We start from the raw sequence: 20,062 nt of genomic DNA on the forward strand, positions 1-20,062 counted from the left end.
TTTTCACAAGCAAAACTCACATCCATAATGTTCCCCACAGAATGGTACTGCTCCTATATAACGTAGACCCTCGCAAGGTGGTGATGTTGCAAGTAACGTCGACCTGTGGTGTTCCGCACGTAATGGTACTAATCACAAGTAATTTAATGGTTCAAGTAATTTAATGGTTCTAACGCCATCATTCCTTGGTCGCTCCTTTTAGTCGTCTCCTACGATAGGCAGGGGATATCGTGGGTGTAGTCTACGACTACGTCCCCACGCACAGGGCTTAGAGAGAGAGAGAGAGGGGAAAAAGGAAAAAGAAGGGATCTGACACTTCGAAAAATGAAGTAGCAGACAAAGAAAGACAAAGGGCACGAAGGGCGTGAAAATTATAGACTCCGCAGGCCTCGAATGCTCTAATACCGTCCCGATCGGAAAACATTAAGAGTTGACCAACGGAGGTCAGTCATGATAGATGAAAGTGAGGAGCCTCACACAAGTAAGTGTAAGAAATGCCAGGACTCAGCTAAGGGTCCCGTGGTCGACAACCCAGGGGATACCGTGGGTGTATTCCTCGGCTGCGTTCCCCACCCATAGGGGGTCGAAAGTAGTGCAATGATGGTCAAACAACGACGCGTCGTCTAGTCATGTGTCGAGGGCGACTTAATCATAGCGGAGGCCAGCGTAGGTGATGATCATGATGATCATGATGATGATGATGATTGTTTAAAGGGACCTAACAGATAGGTCATCGGCCCATAATGGTACGAGGTGTAACGAAATGAAAATTAAAACTTCAAAATGTATCCACTAACTAGGACAGTGATGAAAAAAATGATCGTGAAACTAACAATCAGTGAATCCATGATGATGATGATGATGATGATGATGATGATGATGATGATGATGATGATGATGATGATGATGATGATGCTTGCTGTTTAAAGGGGCCTAACATCGAGGTCATCGGCCCTACTGGTTCGAAATGAAATGACAAAGTAAAAGTTCAAACTCATCCAGTGACCAAAATAAAAAATGTCGTGAAGAATGAATTGATGGACATGAATTTAAAACAATCAGTGGATCCGAATCAGAAAAACTATCATAAATAATAGTATTACTGACCAAGGGACCACTTCTAAAGCACAATCCTGAATCGAGGATGCTTGATGTCTAAAGGAGTCCAAAATCCAGATCAAAGGCACTAATAACGGGTGTTGATGTGTATTTAGTTGAAAAGGATTTTCTCTTGGTTGCAAGATGTACTACGACTGATTATTTTTGTGTTAAGGCTAAAGCTCAGTCTAAAAGAGGGATTGGCATTGTAGCTGGCAGGTGTTTGCTGCGGGAGGTAGCTTTAAGTGAAATCTATGCGTATAACTTAGTTGATAAGCTATTTCAAATGAGCGCCATATTGCCTGACGAGCAGACGAACGATTTATGTATATTACAATATGACTAGAAAACCATGCGAAGTTTATTCTGTTGCCAGCATTACTGTACACGACCTGGCAAGGTCATGGATTAACTGTGTTGCAGGAAACAGACAGACTGCAAAGGGGTTAAAATATCAAACACGCGAAGAAGATCAATTTTATGGAAACTTTATTATTAGTGTAGAAAGATGGGAAAACGAAAAAATAGTACGAGATATATAATGCACTTTGTTCTGAGTTTTACTGACATCCTTGCTGTACATCCTCTTCTTCTTTTGAAGAAGTAGAGGACACTGATCTCAATGTCTTCGAATGCTGAAGTGACGTTGCTCTATTCTTAGCCGAATCTTCCATGTACAAAGCGTCCTCTTCGGTAAGTATATTGTTGTTTGGATGTCTACAACACAGTTTACCTAATTCCCTCCTTATTTCTTTGCTCCACAACAGGTAAAGGTAAAATGTTAAAGAGAAATTTGCCAATTCTAAACAGTACACAACCGCACGCATTAATGCTGTCTCATCGTTCATCAGAACTGCAACAGAAGATGGAAATATTGTCACTGAGTACAAAACTAATAATAAAATCAACAATATTACTAATCGTCGCTGTTCGTAGTAACTACTCTTCCGAAGACTGTCCTGATGCGTCTCACTTCCTGTCACTGGCGAAGTCTGTCTCGTTCTGAACTTGTCGGACGCTGCTCTGAATCTCTTCTTTTTGTCCGACACCTTCTGGAATCTCATCACGATCTGAATATTCAGAGATGTTAAGATTATCGTAGGTTGTATTCTGGCAAAAGCCGAGAAGTACTTCCACCTACAAGCAGCAATGGCCACAGGATAGCTAATTGCACCGGCTAACACGTAACAGACTGCTGTAAGTACCACAGCATAGCGAGATGAGTGAATATTCTTGCAGGTGTTCGGCCAGCAGATCATCAGGTACCTCTCCACAGTCATACACAACATTATTAGCACGCTGGCAGCCTCGAAGATGTTAGCACTCATCAGTTCCATAAAGGGGTACCCGCGCAAGCGTAGCGACGAGGGTATAGAGCAAAGCAGAACGCCCAAGTTTGCCGAGGAAAGACTCCCGAAGTATGTGTACGTGGCTGACCAGAGAGTGGGACGCGCCAGCACGACCAGATTCAGCAGATTTCCGATGAGTCCCAGGGATATGATAGTACCCGTCGCAAAAGGCAGCTCAGGAATCCAGGAGGCATTGGTGTGCCAAAACTCACCCTCACACGCTCTGCGAAAAGAAAAAGATAACAATGAATAGATTCAATAAATACATAATCAGACAGTAAAAAATAAAGCAACACAGAGGAGAGTGAGTACATATCTCTCCCATTATTAATAGTCGATTACTTATGTGTGGCCCCATGGCCCTTGCAGAACCTGCTTCTAATACGAGAATCCAAATAACGTTATAAATGGCACAACATAATTTTTGTTTTAAGAAGAACAACTGGGAATCCATTCACTATTAACACTATTCAGGAGGGAAACAGGAAGAGGTTCACTTTGAAGAATAAAGGTATCGGCGGCCTCCAAACACAAGGAGGTCTCCAAAGGTAAAAAAAATGTTCTGCCTATCTGGGGTGTTCAAGAAAAGTGAGTGCATTTAAAATAAGGAATTACTAAGTTAAGAGGAGGCAAAGTTGATTTATTGGACGTTTCTTCAGAATTCCTTTCATGATGTTCTGCTTGCATTATTTAGTTTGTGCATAAGGCCTACATTAAATAGAGATGACCATTTTTGCAACACTCAGAGAAGTGCCAACTACGGGATATCCAACTAAACCCAATATATCTATCGAAAAATGAATAAGCCGCTTTTACAGGAAAATCCATTGCTGTGTTATGTAATAGAGGGAAACAAGCATATGGAGCCAAAGGAACTGTTCCTCATATTTTACGTAATTTTTTGGACATGACTAGTTATACAACTACTGTTTATCAACCTCAGTTTGGGAAAAGGTAAGTTACATTTCATAAAAAGTAAATTTAATTTAATTTCAGAAAAACAGTTCAACTCATAATATGTGAAACCACAAAGCGTTACTGTATTAGTGTTTTTTTCTCAACATTCAGAGGCGAAGCAATGCTATAGGTGTCTTGGTGACGAGTAAACAGATCGTACCATTCCATATTATTTAATTACAACATTTAAGTAATAATAATAATAATAATAATAATAATAATAATAATAATAATAATAATAATAATAATAATAATAATAATAATTTTAATTGTGCAATATGGAAAAGAGAGGAGAAGTTATTCGACATCGAAGAGGAAAATATAAAAAGATACCCGACGTAATAGAAACCTAAATGCATGAGAAAATAGTGTAAAGAGGAAAACTGGAAACAGAATGCTACAGTTAATGCAGTGAAGTACAAGACTGCTTATAACTGGCTCAAGAAAGTCAGTGTTTAACAAAACCAACGTGGTGGTCAGCGGCATTCTAAACTCTCCGAAGATGTTGATTCCATTAATGGGCCGACGACCTTAGATGTTATGCCCCTTTAAACAACAAACAACAAACAATCATCATCATCATCATCAGATTCCATTAAAATTATTCAGTGGATACGTTAAAAAGTATACGCGAACATTTAAGACAAGAGAAAGGCTTAATTTTTTCACAGTAGACGGTGTGCAATACTCGGGATGGACGCTTAATAACCTTCTTGATAGGGTAAATTCAATAAACAAGACGAAAAGGAGAAAAAACGTAGAAGATATATTGTAATTTGTTGGCCAACAGAAGAAGAGGTGGAGAAAACGCCATTGTTAAGGTACCGAACAGTAAACGACCAAATCTTCATATTGTAGGCTGCATATCATCCACGGGTTTAGAATTCTGGCAACACAAACGAGAACTATTCAGGAGAGAACACTCCCTCGAGTTTTTGCTAGTGGCTTTACGTCGCACCGACACAGATAGGTCTTATCGCGACGATGGGACAGGAAAGGTCTAGGAATGGAAAGGGAGCGACCGTGGCCTTAATTAAGGTACAGCCCCAGGATTTGCCTGGTGTGAAAATGGGAAAGCACGGAAAACCATCTTCAGGGCTGCCGACAGTGGGATTCGAACCCACTGTCTCCCGGATGCGATATCACAGCTGTGCGCCCGTAACCACACGGCCAACTCACCCGGTCTCGAGTTTTTGAGGCACTGTGTATGGAGTAGTGGCAGATAATGGACACGACATGAAAATCATTGTCGTTATTTTAGACAACTCTCCGGTTCATTCTCGTTGTGCGGAAATTCAACAAGAATTAGAGTTTAATGGGTTTCACTTTTGTCGGCTAGCACTTTACAGTCTCATGCTGAACACAATTGAACATGTGTGGAGTGCTGTAAAGGCACACATTAAGCAAAGTCTGAGTGAGACCCATGACATTTTGAAATTAAATGGCGTATGGCTTTTAGTGCCGGGAGTTTCTGAGGACATGTTCGGCTCACCAGGTGCTGGTGATTTGACACCCATAGGCGACCGACGCATCGTGATGAGGATGAAATTATGATGAAGACACATACACCCAGCCCCTATATCAGCGAAATTAACCAATGATGGTTAAGATTCCCAACCCTGCCGGGAATCGAACGCCGGACACGTGTGACCAAAGACCAGCATGATAACCATTTATTCATGGAGCCGGACCATGACATTTTAATGAAGGGTGATCGAGCTATGACTCAAACTGAATTCAGACTTCGCCACCTGAAGATTCTCGCTGATGGTGCAATACAAGCCGCCGCTGCTCAGCTGTGCCTACGGTCCGTTAACCATGTGCAGATACATTATCCTGCTGTCATGCGAATGAACGACATGATTGTGGAAAACGAAGAAATAAATGGTAGAAAGTGAGAAACCTGTTGCTTAGTTATTCATTATTAACATTAATTTATATTTCTGCGCAGAACTTTTCAGGACTACATAGGAAATGTAATTTTCACTTACATTTATTCTGAAATTAAAGTTACTTATTCTGAAATTGAGGTTCCTTTCTCTGAAGTTGAAAACACTTTTCCTGAAATTACAACTTACATTTTCCGAAATTGATATTTCCTGACATTAAACTTACTTTTTTCTGAAACTGAGGTTGAAAACCAACAGACGACTCGTGTAGTGTTGTGTAAATTGGTATTTCAATCAATCAATCAATCAATCAATCAATCAATCAATCAATCAATCAATCAATCAATCAATACTGATCTGCATTTAGGGCAGTCGCCCAAGTGGCAGATTCCCTGTGTGTTGTTTTCCTAGCCTTTTCCAAAATGATTTCAAAGAAATTGGCAATGTATTGAACGTCTCCCTTGGTAAGTGATTCCAGTCCCTAACTCCCCTTCCTATAAATGAATATTTGCCCCAATTTGTCCTCTTGAATTCTAACTTTATCTTCATATTGTGATCTTTTCTACTTTTATAAACGCCACTCAAACTTATTCGTCTACTAATGTCATTCCACGCCATCTCTCCGCTGACAGCTCGGAACATACCACTTAGTCGAGCGGCTCTTCTTCTTTCTCTCAATTACTCCCAACCCAAACATTGCAACATTTTTGTAACGCTACTCTTTTGTCGGAAATCACCCAGAACAAATCGAGCTGCTTTTCTTTGGATTTTTTCCAGTTCATGAATCAGGTAATCCTGGTGAGGTTCCCATACACTGGAACCATACTCTAGTTGGTGTCTTACCACAGACTTATATGCCCTCTCCTTTACATCCTTACTACAACCCCTAAACATCCTCATCTTATTTAGTCCGTGAGGTACGAGTATCTAACGGTCCATTACATACATAATGAAATTATTTAATTGAATGTTGTTCTATTGAGTTAATCAAACTTGAATTCCATTTAATAGAGTTATGCATTTAATTCAAAATATATAATGTACCAAATACATGCCAATTCGAAAAAACATTCCATTTAATTTGAAATTCATATTACCAAGAAAGACTGCAGGTACAATAAAATTGAGCCCATAATAAGGACTGTTGTGTACGAAGTATAAATAAATAATCAATTACTTCCGTGAAATAGTTTTATGTAGCATAGACTGTATCCATAGAATTCTTGTGCCTCCATATTCGGGAACTGTCTATTTTGATTCCAAGGGTTAAAAGGGTCAATTTATCAATGTCAGGTTTGTTCAAGATCGGTGCAACGGAAATATTACACAACTCGATCTAATTTTTTGATATATCCTTGTTCTACTATCTGCCACTTGAACATCTTCCCTAGGGACACACATCAATACTAATACAACAGAAGCACTGTACCACTCAGGAGAACGGAACCTACTTGTTTATTTAGAACGCGTTATCCTACAAAGCTGTGGTGGTAGTGATTGCTGTTTCAAACGGAATATATCTGACACTTCGAAAAAGAAAGTATTATCAAGGAAATGAGATTATGGCGATTATGATGATGATGCTTGTTGTTTAAAGGAGCGTAACAACTAGATCATCGGCCCCAAATGCTACGAGGTGAAACGAAATTTAATGATACTTTCAATTTTGAAATGTATCCACCGACTAGAATTCAAAACGAATGATGCTAAAAAATGATTATGATAGAAAAATAGATTAAGGAATAATAAGGCATTGCCTTGCAGGACAATCATGTATATCACTCAAATTAGTTAAAATAACACAAAAATACACAAACATAAACTAAAACTGACACAATGGAATATAACGTAGATAAAAATAAAATAAAAACAAATAAAAATGTACTTTTAGACACGATAAAATAGGCCACTATCCCTCGTAAAACGGATTACGAGGTCTGCTAACTGCTCATCATCTCATAGGAAAAGGGAGATGGTAGATATTCGTAAGCTTCAGACTACAGCGCAAATCGGCCAGGCCCACGCACTCCGTAAGGACGTGTACCACGGTAAAATAACTGCCGCAATTATACACGGGGGCTGAGGGGGAAGGGGGGGTTTGTCTTCTCAAGAAGTTTTCAATACCTTCGAAGTTCCTCCCACTCCGCCTCAAAATGAGACATCACCAAATGTAACAGCTGAGAACGAATATCACTGGCTGGAACCTTCTAAGGCAACGAGGATATTGTGATCGCCTCCTTGGCAGCTAACTCGTTCCCCTCTGCACCCATGTGGTTTGGGAGCCACATAAACGTGACTCCGGTGCTACCACTCCAAAACACGCCCAGAAGGTCCTCTATCCGCTGAACCATTGGGTGCAGGGGGAAACATACTCGTATACCAGTAGACTGTAGTGAGCTCAAGGAGTCGGTACACAGCAGTAAGTGCCGGCATTCATCAGACAGCATAGAGCACTGCTGCGTATATACTACAGGATTCTGGTAGAGGAGAAACCAACCTGTTATTATCGGCAACGAAAATACAGTCTGCTTTCGCTTCTGCCCTCGAAACATCTGTGCAAACAGCTACTGAATCTGGATACCGACCAACAATGGACAGAAAGAGCCTACGATAAATAGAAGGGTCCGTGTTCTCATTTGAAGTGGTATGCAGATCCAAGATTATTTAAGATCGTCGTATTAACCACCCAGATACGTTACTTGGTCGTCTGACAATACAAGAAACTGAAGGTACATCAAACCATCTGCGACTGCTATCCAAGCGTATTCCAACTAGTTCGAGGATAAGCAGCGTACAGCCGACGGTTTCCGTGGTCGAATAAGCAAGGATAGATTGGGTGAAGTGACATCTGTCTCAAATTTGCAGCATAGGACAGAAGCATTTGCTGGTGCCTCAGGTGTAAAGGCGGAACACCACATTCAGCGAGCAGACTAGCGTTGGGGGTTGTACGAAAAGCTCCCGTTGCCAAAGTAACTCCGCTGTGGTGTATGCTATTCAGTTGGGCTTGGACGCTTTGCCTTGCTAATCCATATGCTGCACTGCCGTATTCTAACCTGGAAAAAATATGTGCCTTATAAAATCGAAGGAGCACCGTGCGGTCAGCCTCCAAGTAGTGGCGCTAAGAAACTTCAAAATATTAAGCTTCTTAGCACATTTCGCTTCTAACTGCAGCACCTGTGGCTCTCACGACATTCCCTAAGAAAAGCTCAAGAATCGCATGAAGGGTGCGCTTCCGGCAAAAGTGTACAGAGGTCCTTGCGGTTGAAAATCGAAAGCCATGATCTAAGGTCCACTGTTCCAACCTTCTAAGAGCTTTCTGTTAGTGTCGCACAAAGCAGAGCAAAGTCGTCTATATATAGCGACGGTATTACTGCTGAAGCAGCAGCAGCGACAATACCGATTATGGCAATCGCGAACAGAGTGACAATAAGAACCGATCCCTGTGGGACTCCATATTCCTGAACGTGGCATTGGGGATATGCCCTTCCTACTCGGACCCGGAATGGACGGAAGGACAAGAAATTCCTGATAAATACCGGCAAGTATTCTGCAGGACTGAAAGGATGCCTTACAGCCATGTGCTGTTATAGGCCTTCCTTATGTCAAAGACAACAGCCACCAAATGCTGTCTTCGGAGAAAAGCGTCCTGGATAGAACTCTCCAGGCTTACCTAGTGGTCAGTGGTCGAAGAGCGGCTCAAAAGCCACATTGGTATTGGGACAAAAGTCCTCTTTTCTCCAGGCATCACACAAGTCGGCAATTCTTGCTATTGCTATTGGCTTTACGTCGCATCGACACAGATAGGTCTTACGGCGACGATGGTACAGGAAAGGGCTAGGACTGGGAAGGAGAGCGACCGTGGCCTTAATTAAGGTACAGCTCCCGCATTGGGCTGGTGCAAAAATGGGAAACCACGGAAAAGCATCTTCAGGGCTGCCGATAGTGGGATTCGAACCTACTATCTCCCGAATACTGGGTGCTTACCGCACTTAAGCGACTGTAGCTATCGAGCTCGCTCCAGGGTGTTTCAACATCTGGTTATGGACACCATCTGGTTCAGGAGACGTGTGCTTGCAGAGCTCCAAGGCGCTGCTGAGTTCCCAATCCGTAAAGAGCACGTAATAGTCCTCTGAATCTTGAGTGGCAAAACTGAGTTCATGACGTTCGGCCTCCCGCTTCAGAGCTAAGTAATCACGATGGTAATTCCCGGAACCAGACACATCCGCGAAATAGCTGGCAAGATGATTAGCAGTAGAAGATGAGTCTGTGACAATATTGCCTGTAATTGAATTTCTCGGTACCAGTACTAAAGATGTTCCTTGTATACCCGAAATACTTCAGAGTTTAGCCCACACTTGAGATGACAGTGTATGTGACGTTATAGACGACACATATCTCTCCCACGAAGCTTTCTTACTTTGGCGAATAAGAACTCGCTCCTTACGCGGAGTTGTTTAAATGTTATAAAGTTGGCCACAGTAGGCTGCCTACGATAACGGTTATGAGCCCGACGGCGTTCTTTGATGGCTGCTGCAATTTCTGCGTTCCACCAACGAAATGAACGAGTTTTCGGCGAGGAGTCCCTGAGAAGGAGGGAATGGACTCCTCAGCAGCAGCAAGGATGACTTGCTGTCGCAGCTCAGTAAGATGCCTGTCATAACAGTTACAATTCCACTGTAACAGTGCCATAGTGTGGACTATAAAAAGAGTGTTAGGTTGTGAGCGACGAGATGCTCGTAAATCTAAACACTATGAACATCTGCATCCGTAGATGTAGATGACAGCTCGACGCCCATCTCATCATCGACAGACGTCGGGGTTGACGCCCAGAACTTCGACGCTTTTCGGGGGAGGGAAGTTCCCCTATGAAGGAAACGCACAGGTTTTGGAGCAGGAGTACCTGCTAGCGAAGACTCAAACCCTCAAGATGGAGAGCAAGATTCTCCTTTCGCAGGGGAAGTGCGGGAGCGCCCGGTATGAGCGTTCTTCTTCGCTGCCTTCTTTTCGAGTTTAGACGGGCTAGGAGATGATTTCCAAGCCCTGCTCGACGATGCCGCCTCCACCGGCTGGGGCACGGCTTTCGCCGACCTCTTACGCAGGGGAGACTTAGCCTCCCCCCCCCCTCCCCTTGCTATGCCGGCTTAGAACTGCCAGCCGCTACAGACTTCTTGTGGTCCCAGGTTGGGTTGTCCCCATATTCGAGCCTTTGCGCCTTTGTTCTCAGGAGCAACAGTCGTCTTGGGCGCAGCGATCATCACGGGTAACGATGTCGTAAAAGGCGAACCTGGGAGAGACTGAGATATCTTGCTGTAGTCTAGTGTACTGGCAGGTTTAATCGTGGAATTAAACTTACGGCGCGCTTCTTGGTAGGAAAGACCATCCAGGGCCTTTATCTCCTGGATCTTCTTCTCACTCAGGTACGCCGGACAGTTCCGATCTCGAGGGGAATGAAGGCCAGAGTTGTTAGCGCACTTGTACGGAGTTGTGCACTCCTCCGCACCGTAAGCTACTTTTCCAGATGTACCACACACAGACTGGTTCTAACAGCGAGATGCCCGAATCTCTGGCATTGATAGCATCGCATAGAAGGTGGGATGTACGGCCTCACATCGCAACGATAGGTTATTACCGTGACTTTGTGTCTGGTGACACTGACAACTTGATGAGACAATGGGCACCAGTGGCAACGTCTTCTCCTTTGACTTTGTGCGTAAATCGCCGGACGTGTGTCACGCCGCGGTTCTTCATGTCTTCCATCAACTTTTCGTCAGTGTACAAAATAAGGGTGCGGTGAAAGGTGACTCCGCGAACCAGGTTCAAGATTTGTACCCCTCTACTTTGACGGGCGTTTCGCCAAAGTGGTCGCACTTAAGCAACTGATCGGCTTGCAGTGCAGTACGAGTCTTCAAAAGCAAACTACCGTTGCGCATTTTCTTGTGATCTTCAAACTCATCGTAGACGCCTTCAGTGTGTCTACGTTTTAGATTTTACCCGCTTAAAATCATGCCTATCGGTTCTGGTAGCAACCAAAAACCTAGGGAAGCTGGATCCCATTCCTGCACACTGCGCATGTTCCCAGGGAGTTAAACCTCTCAGGGAGGCAAGACCACCTTGGGATGGGCGACTTCGTTTCGAAGCCATGCCCGAAATAGTCCTCCCCGAATGCCACCCACTCCGATCAGGGGTCTCTGTAGCCGAACCAAGCTGCCAAGGCAATACCCACCTGGTCATAGCAGGTACTGCCCGGGGTCCGATGTTGAACGATGCCTAATACGGCATGACTGAGGCAATGAGCACTAGGACTCCCTTCCTCCAATCACCCGCAATAGCATGTACCCCATAGCGTGCACAGAGCTTTAAATATAGAGAAAAAATAAGAAATAATTAATAATAATATGTCCTTCTGGCATTCGACTGTGTGGGGACTTGTGGTTTCAGGCGGATACTACTGCCAAGGAACATGGCTCTCCCACCCACAAGATCCCTGGGTGGTCAAATGTGGGCTTTTGGGCGCAACCGCGCACGTAAGAGGCCCATGTCCGAGCAGCACGCACATGAAAAATTTTGAAATGGTCTACAAGTAACCCTCTAGAAAACAATAAATATAGAGAGGAGACCATGGTCTCATGACCCTTTTAGTCGCCTTCTACGACAGGCAGGGATTACCTGTGAATGTATTCAGCCCCTCCCATCCACAGGAGGTCCAACACATTATATCAAACCGCAATCCTTGTCAGCGCCAAGGTCGTCCGTCTTAGTCGCCTCTTACGACAGGCATGGGATACCGCGGGTGTATTCTACATGTGTGTCCCCACCAGCAGGGTGTCGGATAGGAAATATGGTACCTTTCACAAGACGAAATAATTCCAGGCTCAGTGAAATGTTCCTCTAATTAAATGTCGATATCGAATGATACATCGATATTTGAGTATATAGGAACGTCCCTGGACGTGATAAATCTAATACCATCGAGGCGGGAGAAGAAAAAGAAGAGGTCAGTTACGAAGAGCAGGAAGAATCCGTCATATGTTTAACGAAGCTCTGGTCGCCACTCTACAATCACATGTTGGGCGATCCAAGAAAGTTTGGCGGGGAGAACTGAAGAGCAAGTAACTGAAAATGAGACTGATAACTGCAGAAGTATAACACAAGTGGAAGAAGTGATGGACTCACCTGCCTGCTCTAAATTTTCTAAACACCTACCACAGGCTTTGAGCTCATGCGTATTGGAAATTTAAAAAGGAACGAAAGAAAAGTATACATGAAATTATAACAGGCAAAGAAGATTATATTAATGTTAAACTCTCTTATCATCATAGCACGATAGTATCGTATTACTCCATGTCACGTCTACTCACCTGTCGAGAATTTGCAACATCGCTACGAGGAATCTGAAAAAGGAACAAAAACATATGTTTAGTCAACAGTAAAGTATTAATTAATTCTTGGAATTATGTTTAAGGATCATCAACAAACGAAAATACTTCGGGAAAAGTTTAGGTAGAAGAGTAGGAGTCATAATTAGATAACCAACCCTTCTAAATTTACACGAGAATAGGAAAAAGAAGATGCACTTCCTTAGAAGCATGAGGGTACTGACAAAATAAATGGAGGTGTCCATGGTGTGGTGGTGATTATCTCGAGAGGAAGTACAACTGGGCAACCATCTTGTCTTACCAATGACACAATGAAAAATTCAGAAGATGTTCCACGCTTCCATGAATGAACATATCGGTCAAAGAAAGGGAGCGACCACCAGCGTCGAGAAAATGGAAGACTATCTCAGCACTCACAAATATAAGTTCGGGATTGGAAGTAAACCAGAGTTCGCCGAGGGATGTTGCGTAGGGAAGATTAAAAAGAGGAGCCTGGCGCAAGTGAGTTGAAGCCAAGCCAGACTAATGAAGAGCCATCGTGATCGCTAACTCACATTTCTGGGTTTGGAGCCCATTCTAGTCACTCCCTCAAGACACACAGGCAGTTTTAGAGCCCCCAACTCCGGTGCAGTCTCAAAATTTTCGATCTGCAAATTGACAACAAACAGTATCAAATTATCCGCAAGAAATGTGTAGCCGAAATAAATAAGGTAGTGAGTCTCAAAATATCCGAGAAGTGTAAGTAGCTGCATGGGTGACAGGGACTTTAAAAACAAACTTTTTTTTAAGTTTACTAGCTAGGTGCCATATTTCGCAGCGGAGAGGAGGAATTTTTACTTCTTTCCGTTTTATTTGAAAGTTTTCAGGTTATTTCGACGACCTGTGGCTACACCATCCACAAATGCACTTGAGCTATGGAATTATCATGGCAAACGACGACAGCGAACTAACAATGCTATTGAAGGATGGAATTCTAAGGTCAACCGTCTCATTCTCGCTTTTAGGAGTTGGTATCATCTGAATCAGCCGATTTTTATGTAGTCACAGTGGATATGAATCTGGACGGTTTGAAGAAAAGACACACGTATTGCATTTTGTTTTTAGTAGAAAGAATGAAACGGTCTACGCCTACAGCTAAATATGAGGAAACTGGAGACATTGATTCTTTTTGAGAACAAATCTCTTACGTCATCAAACTGACATTCTGACGAAAATATAAATATTTTCATATTAAATTGGTGTATGATCAAGGTTGTACATATATAACAAAGCAATAACTGCATTTACAACAAATAGAACTAGGCCTAAATTTGTACGTTGAAGGATTGTACTGTACTACAAAGCAACAGCCACATCTATAAAAATTGGGCTAGGTCTAACTTCGCGCGGGTTCATGGCGCCCGTGGGTAAACTGACCTCTGTCGTCTACAGAGTGTCTCAAACCCTTTAGGTCAAACTGAAACAGGTGATAATGGGTCCACAACCTATCATGTTGAGGTAGGGAAACAATGGTCGGATATGCGTATGTATTGAGTTATGGACATACACAGCCTTGAGAGGTCACAGCATAATGCATTTCCGGTCCTCTGTAACAGGATAGAACCTGCACAGTTTGCATGAGCCCTGTCTTCATGTTTAAACTTGTTCATGAGGAGGAGCAGGTCACGGTGTGACGTCACGTTATTTCTCCGTCGGATGAAGACGTAAAGCCTTAAGCTGACCTCCTTCAAGACATTCACGCTGTAACGTCTCGTTATTTGTCTCGGATGGAGACATGAGCTTAGGCCCCACCAGAATGGTGCCGGGAGGGGTGCCCCTCCAAGTGGTGTCGGACAAGATAACGTCGGGGAGGGCATCTCGCCATAAAACCATGCGCTATAAGTTTAGACCCCTCCACCATGGTGTCGGGAAGGGCATCTTGCAAGATGGCGTTACACAGTTCCCATTTTCACACAAGGCAAATAAGATGGCATTGGGAATGGCATGTCGCAAGATGGCGCTGGGAAAAGCACCTAGCCGTAAAACTATGCGCTGTAAGGTTAGGCCCCTCCAAGATGGCGTCGGGAAGGGCATCTTGCAAGATAGCGTTCCAAAGTCTCCCATTTTCACACCAAGCAAATAAGATGACGTTGGGAAGGGCATCTCGCAAGGTGCCGTCGGTAAGGGCATCTAGCCATAAAACTATGCGCTGTACGGTTAGCCCCCTCCAAGATTGCGTTGGGAAGGGGATCTGGCAAGAAGGTGTCGAGAAGGGCACCTCAACACCCTGTGAGGTTAATCCCCTCGAATATGACGTCGCGAAGGGCATCTGGCCGTAAAAACTAGGCCCTGTTTAGTTATGCCCCTCCAAGAATTCGTCCGTGAGGTTAGCCTTGCACTCTTATTTAAATTCCGCGCCTTACACGTGCTTATGTTTGTAAACAAAAGCATGTGGTATTGTTTTTAAACAATAGCACGTGGTACTAGAGGTCAGTGACCTTGCCAGGGTTCAATGACCTCGTGGGAAAATGCTGATTCAGCACCCATTGTTTTAGAATGCCCCTTGCTACACTACTAACAGAGATGAAGGGTATAGTCGAATACTCCACCCGCAGGGTGTATACCATCCTGAAAAAAGAATACCCGTAAGAAACTTACTTCCTTCCACTCGATGAATGGGAACATCGTGTAAATGAAGGGAATGGTCCAGAAAGGTTGGTAAACGGTTAACTCCGTAATACCAAACTAACACCGCTAAGGCCGATAGGGAGGTTATAGTGGTGGTTGCAAGGGGAGTCCAGCAGGATAAACATCCTCACTTAACACTAATCAGATGAGGTCCGTCCTTTCGAATGAAGGCATAGAGAAATGGACGGAAAGGGCACGGAAGGGAGTGAAATGAAGGACTCCCTTGGCCTCGTCGGGGTCGGAATTGAAGAAGAGTTGACCAATGGAGGCCGAACAGAAACTTGAAAGTGAGAAGCGTTGCGTAAGTGGAAACAATGCCAGACGCAACAGTCGACCAAAGGAGGCCGAACCGACCTAAGATGTCTATCTAATGCCGTTCGGGAGAAAGGAATAAGAGTAGAGCAAGAAAGGTCGGACAGAAAAGGTGATGCAAAAAGAGGAACTCACTAAGAGCAAATAGCCTATAAACAAAGGTAGACTCAGCCAAAAGCCCAGAGCTTACCCATACTGTAGGTGTATTGCAACCCATAAACCTACAGTAGTGGTTTGCACCAGTAAACAGTAGCAGTACCGTAGGGGCCCCAAGGAAGCCACACCACACTTCAAAGGTGTGTGACCGAGCTCGATAGCTGCAGTCGCTTAAGTGCGGCCAGTATCCAGTAATCGGGAGATCGTGGGTTCGAGCCCCACTGTCGGCAGCCCTGAAGATGGTTTTCCGTGGTTTCCCATTTTCACACCAGGTAAATGCCGGGGATGTACCTTAATTAAGGCCACGGCCGCATCCTTCCACTTCCTAGGCATTTCCCATCCCATCGTCGCCATAAGACCTATCTGTGTCGGTGCGACGTAAAGCAAATAGCAGCAAAGGTGTGTGTGCGTGTGTGGATGGGTGGGGGTACGGGGTGTTTTACCCATTTATTTGCCTCTTATAAAGAGCGTTGAATCACGGTTTTGCGTCGCGCTTCTCCGAAATTTTTAAGTTCCCAGGAAAACCTATTCTGTTTATTTTGGCTCTACTGTGAGACCAACCCAAAATGGGAAAGTGGCCACTATGTGAATCAATACAATGCTTTCAAAATGTGCACGTTAGTAGCTCCTAAGTTGCGTAAACGGTCACAGGAAAGAAAAATATCGCAATCACAAGGTTTACTAAGGAACAATTTCGTGAGACAAAATCGTACGACATGATACACAGGAACTAATGTGACTGCGATATAGCTCATAAGCATCGAAATCTCCCTTATTAATAATCAAAAGGAAACAGACATTGGCCCAACCCTTCAAAGTAAGTGAAGGTATTGGAGGAAGAAAGTAAAGGGCTACAAAGTACGTGAAAATGAAAAATTCCCTAATTCTGTCGGGGTCGGACGATAACAAGTAAAGAGCAAGAGAAATCGGATAAGAATGTTAAAAGAGGTGGCAATAATTCAAGTAAGAGGGAACAGTTCTCTACTCAGCTAGGAGTCAAGTGATTGTCAACTCACCCTTTCATGGTGAGACTTTATGCCATTCCCCTACCCACAGGCGTTAGATAGCTTTCGTAGAAGAAATTTCTCCTTTGCACTATCTAAATTATAGAAGGGATTTAGGTTAAGATTAATGTGATTTCTATACATATATTCTCTACGTGGCCTTCTGTTTTGTGAGACTTGCATGTGATTGGTGATTGTTATTGTTCTGGGGGAAAATACAACGAAATATTTTTCACCTTTTCCATAGTGCAGGAGACAATGGAAGAGTTCCAGACCTTCGATGAGAGTATCGCCTAAATAAGAAGGACATGAAAATAAATGATTCTCTTTGTCACACGATAATAGAAATTTACGAGAGGAGGAAGGGTTGTAAAGTTAAAACTCAGTAACCTTCCACAAATAAGTGAAAGCAATGCTAGCCTAGGCTAACGACCCTTGACAATGAACCCATGCTCCCAGTTTGAGAGGCCCTTGGAGAATATTAGTGATCAAGAAAGGCCTGTTGTCAGAGCAAAGTAGTGTAAAGTTGACAATTCGCCTCCACCACCCGGAATGTGCTGACTAAGATTGCATGCTTAACCTCCCATGACCTCACTAGAGCGTTTGGCTAAAAGTGCGATCGTAACCTTACGTGACCTTACGCTGGCTACATGTCCAGACTTAACTTTATCAGGGCGTTGCAGACTCAAGTTTGAGATTCGATACCAGGTTGAAAGGCCTAAGACCTAAGTTCGATGCCAAAACGTGCAAGTTTACCCTAACAGCCAACGTAATTATGGCTGAGAGAGTAAGCTTAACCTAACAGGCATGATGTGTCTAGACTTAACCTCGCAGAATACGGGGTCCGACTCCAGGCCTAAGGGCGTTAACCTTGCAGACATAAGTTCGAAGCCGAGGCTAACAGCATAACAGTGTAGGCTTAAGCTCACGCTGAGCAAGCGTTAACCTAACTGGCTGCCATTCCTTACACCAGCTCGTGCGTAACATTACACCCTAGCTAATTGTGCAGGCTTAGATTCACGCTGACCAGGCGTTAACCTAACCGGTTACCCTTCCTTACACCAGCTTGGACGTAACATTACACCCTAGTTAATTGTGCAGGCTTAGGCTCACACTAACCAGGCGTTAACCTAACTTAAATTCCCAGAACATCGAGCTGAACTTGGAATAAGATGACGGCTATAAGACATAGTACGACGTATGCTTTATTCATAGGGCGTAACATTGGCAAGCGACTTAGGGTAGCTTGGAGCTGAACTTGGAACAAGATGGTGGCTAAAGGGCTTAATACGTATGCTTTATTCATAGGGGCGTAACATTGGAAAGCGACTTGAGGGAGTTTAGTGTTGAACTTGGAATAAAATGGCGGCTAAAGAGCTTAATGCGTATGCTTTAGTCATAGGGGGTAATAACGGAAGGTGACTTCGGGGGCTTAGAGCTGAACTAATATGACAGCTGCACACGGGACTAGGGAGACAGTGCTGCGGGAAATTCCCACCCCGACTAGGATTCGAAACTGGACCTCACTTGGATTCAAAACTAAAGAGCTTAAGTTTACAAGAGAAAAAATCGATGCCAAGCTTTTCTTTCCCCTTGAAGACTAAGTACTGACTTAGTATGAGTGAGAAACACGTCGTGACAGAAAATGCATTTCAGGAAAACAATTACTATATGAGCAAGTTGACTAGCGTTCGAAAGTAACTTATTTTCTGAAACAGAGAATACAAAGTTCATTGTTTCCACAAGTTTGCGACTTAGGTAAAATCACGCAGGAGAACCTAACCTACCTTCGTACTGAATACTCAATATATACATGCACAATAAGAAAAAATACTGTGGTGCCGGAATTTAGCTCCGCAGGATTTCGCGTATAATCAGAATTCCCCAATGAAGAATAAAGTCCCCGAACCACCTTCCAAGTTCGATACCCGGGCTAACTCCAGGCCTAACGTTACGCTGACCACGCATTACCTCTTAGGTCTTGGAGATGAACTTGGAACAAGATGGCGGCTATAAGGCATAATACGTATACTTTATGCATAGAGGCGTCACATAATAGAAGGCCGACGCAGGGACTAATGAGCGAGATGGCCGCTATACAAGGACTCTCATGGGACTAACGCCGAGCAATTGTAGCTACACCATTGATCAAGGTGTCAGTCAACGCAGGAGGCTAGATTTAATCTGCAATATGTCAGCATATTAACTATATGAACCATAACGGCAAGGCTATCAGCCATGAAAGTTTATCATCAAAAATATTGTTTACCCTTTTCCCATCATCAGATCATCAATATAAAGGTGCCGTTCGAAAGATCAATCCTCACTTCGAAATTTCTATCAAAACAGATTGATTATTTTTTATAAACATCAAGGCTAGCAGCCTTCAAAGTGCCAAATTGTTAACTTCTAAACAATTACAGCTACACCCTATATTGTAACCGTAAAAGTTTGTTTCGATGGCTAGCTGAACACAAGACTCGGCCCAGGGATGACTGGTCCTTATCTGAATTGTTATAGAGGGGAGGGAAGTAAGATAAGTATAATGGAACACTAATTATTTTTAAACGTTTATTCATGAAATAAAGTCAGAATTTAACATCACCTCAGCACAGCAGTTACAATGAGAACTTCTCCTTGGGGTTGAACTGGTCCCGATACATTGCGGGGTAGCAATGTTTGCTCATGGTGCCACATCTTCCGAGCCTGTCTCGAATATCTCGGAGGTCTGGATGGTCTAGGAGCACTCGTAGTATTAGTTGTAACGTGGCACTGGGGTATGAAATGGATTCAAAGTAATTGGTCTGCACAAATGAGATTGTAGTTAGTAGCGATCTTTAACAAGTCACAAGCTGCACTCAATTGTCTTCACAGTGGGATTTCACTGATTAGTAAGTAGAACACAGTCATTGCTGATGTATTAAATTGAACTCAAAATTGAACTTGTGATGTATTAATCACGTAAAACAAAGGTCACTTTCTTAAAATTTAGTATGATAATATTGTTCGAATAACGATGTAGAAAGCAAGGTATTCCATTTTAATACTTCACACATCAAATGAAAAGAATAGGTTCCGTGAAATTAGTCCCGTTCACTATCAAAATGGAAAAAGAAAACACTGTCCTTCCTGGAACCGTCCTGGGTTCGACACAAGTCTTATCGGCATATTTATGGAATGTTAAATGCACTAGATCGTTTAAATACAGTATTGAGTTTATGCTCACTTAATAATCTGGACACTTGTAAAATAGA

At 43.3% G+C, this 20,062-nt stretch overlaps 1 protein-coding gene across 1 annotated transcript in view; it reads right to left on the reverse strand.

Moving 5' to 3' along the window:
* Positions 1 to 1,635: 1,635 nt before the first annotated feature.
* LOC136872524 (probable G-protein coupled receptor B0563.6) overlaps positions 1,636 to 20,062 on the reverse strand; it is a 130,331-nt gene continuing 111,904 nt past the window's right edge. Inside the window, exons 2-3 of the mRNA XM_067146332.2 lie at positions 12,652 to 12,684; positions 1,636 to 2,670 (exon numbers count right to left, since the gene is read on the reverse strand). Coding sequence (XP_067002433.1) covers positions 1,659 to 2,670; positions 12,652 to 12,671 — 1,032 coding nt within the window. The 5' untranslated portion in view covers positions 12,672 to 12,684 and the 3' untranslated portion in view covers positions 1,636 to 1,658. The remainder of the gene's footprint in view (positions 2,671 to 12,651; positions 12,685 to 20,062) is intronic.

Source organism: Anabrus simplex, chromosome 4 (genome assembly GCF_040414725.1).
Source record: "Anabrus simplex isolate iqAnaSimp1 chromosome 4, ASM4041472v1, whole genome shotgun sequence".
In the NCBI taxonomy this organism is placed as follows: Eukaryota; Metazoa; Arthropoda; class Insecta; order Orthoptera; family Tettigoniidae; genus Anabrus; species Anabrus simplex.